Source organism: Marasmius oreades, chromosome 2 (genome assembly GCF_018924745.1).
Source record: "Marasmius oreades isolate 03SP1 chromosome 2, whole genome shotgun sequence".
Lineage (NCBI taxonomy): Eukaryota > Fungi > Basidiomycota > Agaricomycetes > Agaricales > Marasmiaceae > Marasmius > Marasmius oreades.
The window spans coordinates 4,139,195-4,144,436 of record NC_057324.1 but is presented as its reverse complement, the minus strand read 5'-3'; the positions used below and the strand labels follow the sequence as shown (position 1 = coordinate 4,144,436).

The 5,242-nt window shown below is 42.5% G+C and overlaps 1 protein-coding gene across 1 annotated transcript; it reads right to left on the bottom strand.

Annotated features, from left to right (window-relative positions):
• Window positions 1-279: 279 nt before the first annotated feature.
• On the bottom strand, window positions 280-743 carry E1B28_005089 (uncharacterized protein; the record flags this gene model as incomplete). Its single annotated transcript, XM_043149632.1, has 3 exons — window positions 280-390; window positions 443-486; window positions 635-743. The coding sequence occupies 3 exons, from the start codon at window positions 741-743 to the stop codon at window positions 280-282; spliced, it is 264 nt and encodes an 87-aa protein (XP_043014239.1).
• Window positions 744-5,242: the final 4,499 nt, after the last annotated feature.

Here is a 5,242-nt window from a genome sequence, read left to right as displayed (position 1 = left end):
CCTCTTATTTCTCTATCAATCTATCTCTTTCTTGTGAATCTAATTGCCTACTGAGAATTCTTCTATCAACTGAGAGTCTATACAGACTTATCTTGCCAGAATCCTCTGAGTCCCTATCAGTTCACACTATTGGTCCACCTTTTGAGTACTAAGTTGACTAAGTGCCTAGCAGTTCTTGCTGTCAGACACGTTTCAGAGCCCTCGTAGTGACTTGTCATAGTGAGAGTATACGATATGTTACAAAGAGTATACGATATGTTACAAAGAGTATACGATATGTTACAAAGACTCTGCTACGGTAGGTGAAGCAGCAACTGAAGATGAAGAAGAGTCTGATGATCCTTCATAGGACTCACTCTCCTCTTCTTCGCTTGAGCCATCGCCAGTACGCTGAAGTCAGGTGGTTAGAGTAAAGTCACAAAGACCTAAGAAACGGTCTCACTGCTTCTTCACCCTCATTGGCCTTTGTAAAGCCCCCAGGAGAAGCTACAGGAACCAAGGATCAATAGGAGTAGACAGCTAGGTCAATGACATCAGATATGAATTTAGAGGACCCATAGGTGAGAGAGGGAAAAGTGTATGGCAGGAACATCCTCCTTAGCTTCGTCAGCAACAAGGGCCAAGATTGGCCAACCCAGTACTTCCGCGAGTGCTTTGACTTGACTGGGAGCCATGTGGAAGTCTTCATCGGTCTGAAGGCCTTTGAAGACCTCAACTGGATCCCTCCCTGCTGCCTGTAGCATGTGTTGGCTTTCTCAGATGTTAGCCAGAACCGACAAAGCAGACTTGTATGCAGCAAGTTGGGCAGTTCGGAGATCCTTGTACGCCTGTAGCTCACGATAAAGCCATAGGACAATCTTAGCCAAAACTTAAGACAGAAAGCGAGAAATGAGAGATATAAAAGATGAAAGGAAAGACACTTACATTGTTTGTTGCTAGAAGCAGCTTCCAGCTTCTTCAAACCCATCATAGTGCTGGTCAAAGAAAGTGCACTTTTGCTTCCCAGTGAAGCACCGAGCGCAAGAAGGATGTAGAGCAGTTTTGCCACTAGGGACCCAAGTTGGCTTACAATCTGTGTAGCCAAAATGAGTACAGTGACCGCAAGGTGTAAAGTGATCAAACTGGTTACAAGAAGGATGTAGAGCAGTTTTGCCACTAGGGACCCAAGTTGGCTTACAATCTGTGTAGCCAAAATGAGTACAGTGACCGCAAGGTGTAAAGTGATCAAACTGGTTACAATCAGTCAGGGTGAATGTATAAGAAAAGAAGTAGGGAGACTTACGAAGGCTATGGACCTTCCAGCTTTCAAGATGGATTCAAGGCTTAGCGTAGCCTCATCTAAATTGAACTGGAGATGAATATCTATGCTGCAATGTTAGCAAACAGATTGAAGAGAGAGAGGATAGAAACTCACTATGTGCTTCCCTGATCCAGGATTCGGGAAAGATGTGTGATGGGGTGGAGGAAGTCCACAGGTCATCTACGGTGGCCAGGACTGGCTTGGTGGCCGCTTTTTCCTTACCTTTGCCTTTCCGGGCTTTTGATTGCGAAGGTTTGGTGGAAGAATCCACCACTATAGCCTCAGATTCTGAAGCTATGGGGACAGAACTCTTCTTTGCACAGATCGAGTTTTATAATGCCAAGAGATCAGAATTAGACCTTGAAGCAGAAGATAGAAAAACAAAAAGTTTACCACTGGAGAATTTTCCTCACCCAAAGACTCGACAAAAGCTCGCACAGGGTTAGGTCATTTTGATTGCGGTGGCCCAGCTGTAGGTGATTCGGGAGCCTGAAATTTGTGAACAGAATGACAAAATGATATGAAAACAGTAGCTTACCTTGTGTTTTGACGGAATTCTTGACGGACTAGCCACTAGGAACAAAGTCTCTACTTCCCTGGATGGACCAAGAGATTGCAGAGTATCAGTTGCTAGGGTTGAACCCATAGCCACTTTAGCTGAACCTGAAGTTACAGCTGACGAAAGGAGGTGAGTGTCAAGAGGAAGCTTCAGAGATAGAATAACGATGAGAATTTACCATAGATTGAGGTTCTGACCTTAGAGCATTTGGAAGATAGACTTCTGGAGGCGGTTGATCAAAGAAGAAAGTCTATGGATGATGATGGTTTAGAAGATTGTCAAGAAATCATGGAAGCAGCTTACCCCACCAAGCCAATCCAGAAGCGCTTCAGAGTCTTCAGGGGCATAATGCCATTCGTCCGAAGGGACCACCCAGTCATCGGCTAACATTGAGAGTGAAGCCATCATATGGAGAGCTGGTGTAACCCAGTCCTGTCCGCCATAGCGAATCAACTGGCAACGAGTGTTGTTCTATGGCAAAATCAAAAGGATACGAGATACATAAGAAATGGAAGTGCACCAAGAGAGTGCAGTGCCTCTGAAATTCCAGCTGCATGCGGGGGACATCGATGACATTCGCAATATATTGGATTTGAAGTCCAGCTGCCCAGCCATGAATGAAGTGCAAGTTACCCTCCAGCACTAATGCAAGAAAAACACACACCAAGCAAATAGATCAATGAATGTATTGCTTTTAGTATTCTCTAAAAGTGGGGGTTCGAAAGTTTGGCTTGTCGAAGGTTACGCCTTCTCTGATCTCTCGAGATGGAGACAAAACTAACTCTGATATTGAAGTCTGGTCTGAGATAGTAGAATTCTCTACTACTAATCTGTCTCTGTTTATATACAAATCTAACAGTTTGAAGCCTACTTTGGCTTATGAAACTCGAACAATCTGTTGTGGCCCAAGTGCCTAGAGTTCCCAAGTGAACTATTCCAAATTCCAATTCCAATTCTGTCAAAAGCCCCCAAGTGGACTTAACCAAATTCCAAATTCCAAATGTCCCCAAGTGGACAGTTTCCAAATAAAACTCACAAGCCAAACTGCTTGGAGTCAACCAAATCTGTGTTCTGACCAAAACCAACACACACTGACAGAGTCAGGGCAAATCCAATCACTTTGAGAGTTTCTGCTTAATCATACAATTTGGGCAGTACTAAAAACTAAAGAATCCTACCTTTTACAGGGCTCCTTATATACCGCTCGAGAACTAGAAAATATGAAAAGTAAATAATAAACAGATTTTCTACAGAATCTCTGATTTCAGATGAGAAAAGAATTGGAATAGACGTCAAATTTCCTTCTTCGGCCATTTCTCCTTCAATTTTGAGTATAATGTTCTTCTTCCTATGCTGTTCTGAGTCTTCTCGGTTTCTACCATGTGCAATCCTTGTAGGTCCAAGCCCCTCTTTCTTCCGGTCTGAAGTCGGATGCATGGTCTGCATATTCGATCGCTCCTTTCCATTCCACATCTTTCTGCTGCTATGATCGAATGAATCTCATATCTCTTGTTCTCCTAATCTGCTCGATGTCCGAAAACACTTTCCCTCAGACTATTTCTAATCTCCTCTTATCTGACTTCTCTTATCCTATCTCTGAGTAATCTAATCTTATTCAGAAGTTTTCAATCCCAGATCTCTAACTTCGCTCTAATATCTGTCAATATCTTAACAATCTGTCTGTAATCTGTTTTCCTCGATATCTAATAGAAGTAAAACAAAATAGTATAATATCCCTTGATTACCCAAAACATGTTACTGAAGGCAGAGAGGCCAATGAACAGAAGGTTTGGAAATAGCTGTCTTCTCAAAATCCTACAGGTTTTGGATTACTCTTGTCAAAGATCTCTCTCTATTCAATTTCCTTCAAACAGAGGTCTAGGGTTTTCACTAGCAGATCAGGCTATCTCTAGTCCTCTTATTCCACTAAATATTATCTGTTCTTCTTTCTTAAAAGCAAAATTGAAGTCTTTTATAGTATTGCGCAAAACAGGTGCAACAGCAGGTCAAGAATAGCTGTAGGGGGAGGAGAAGAGATGTCGGGAAGAGCCCTGGCTTTGCCCTTACTCTTAGCGGACTGAGGAGGCATTATAGATGAGCTACGGTGTCACATTAGTATGTGATGCCGCAGTAAAATAAAGAAAAGAGAAACAATTGATGGGCCTCGGAGCAGACTCTGGAGCCTCCATAGATTGTCTCCACTTGCCTCAAGAAGAGTGAGAGTGGTGACGAAGATGATAGGAAGAACAGCGGTGAAGAGTGACCATAGAGTGGTGGGAGAAGAGAAGAAAGAAAGTTTCTGCTAAGTCCAACTGCTGCATTTTAAATAGCCAAGTTCAACATATGAACCAGCACATGACCATAGAACATTGTAGAATGTTGTAGAATATTCCAGATCTATGGAAATGAAAGCCTCGAGGCTGTTGCATCATCTACAGAATGATAAGCCCATAATTAAGAAATGATCGAAGTAATTATCAACGGAACATTGCATCGTAGGAGTTCTGGCATGGGAAAATCATTTTGATGTTGGAACATTTCCTTTTTGGGAACATTAGCACTGGTCAGTATAGAGCTCGAGCTTAAAATTTCTCTAAGTCAGAGATTTGACGGTTGTACACTAGAGTGTACATTGTAGATAAGATTGTGTAGTTCTACGAGCCATTTTGAAGGCTTTTAGTAGAACTATCAAATGAAAGAGCCATAGATCAATTCAAATGATAGAAGATGATGTTGTACTCAGTCCGTAGATGGACTGGAGACATTCCTCTTTTGTTTGGGGGAGATAATGCGACTTGATTGACTATGCTACAAGGTTCTTTTTGCACTTTAAACAGTGTTACAGAGCGATATTTATCGTATTAAGAACTAGAGTGAGCCCGAATTGCTAGTCAAAGCTAGTGCCGCTAGTAGAATGTGCCTACGGCACAGCTAGACCAGTGTCATGAATTGAACTGGTCACGACTCGACGTGTGTCAATCACCCCCCTTGTCACGCTCACGTGTCCGTGTTGTTACAACAATACCATACGTCCCGCCTTATTCTAAAATGTCACCCGCCTTAAATTTCCTTTTGAACATTCCCATTTAGTCCCAAATTGTTCTAGAACAAGTACCACACCATGGATAGTACCCCATGACCACAACACATGACTTGTTTTCATCATTTCAGCACTTCCAGTTAGAAAAAACCCACCAACTATTTAATATAACATACTACAAGCTTATGACCCGGCCCTTTGTGCTGAGTTTTTTTGCATGTTTATACACCTGCTTACTTGCGCTCTGTAGGAGTTCTGCAGGTAGTGAACAGCATGAATCACCCATGGGGGGAAAGTTTGTGTCCCTTGGCCCACTGTATTCATGTCACATGACCTGTTCTGT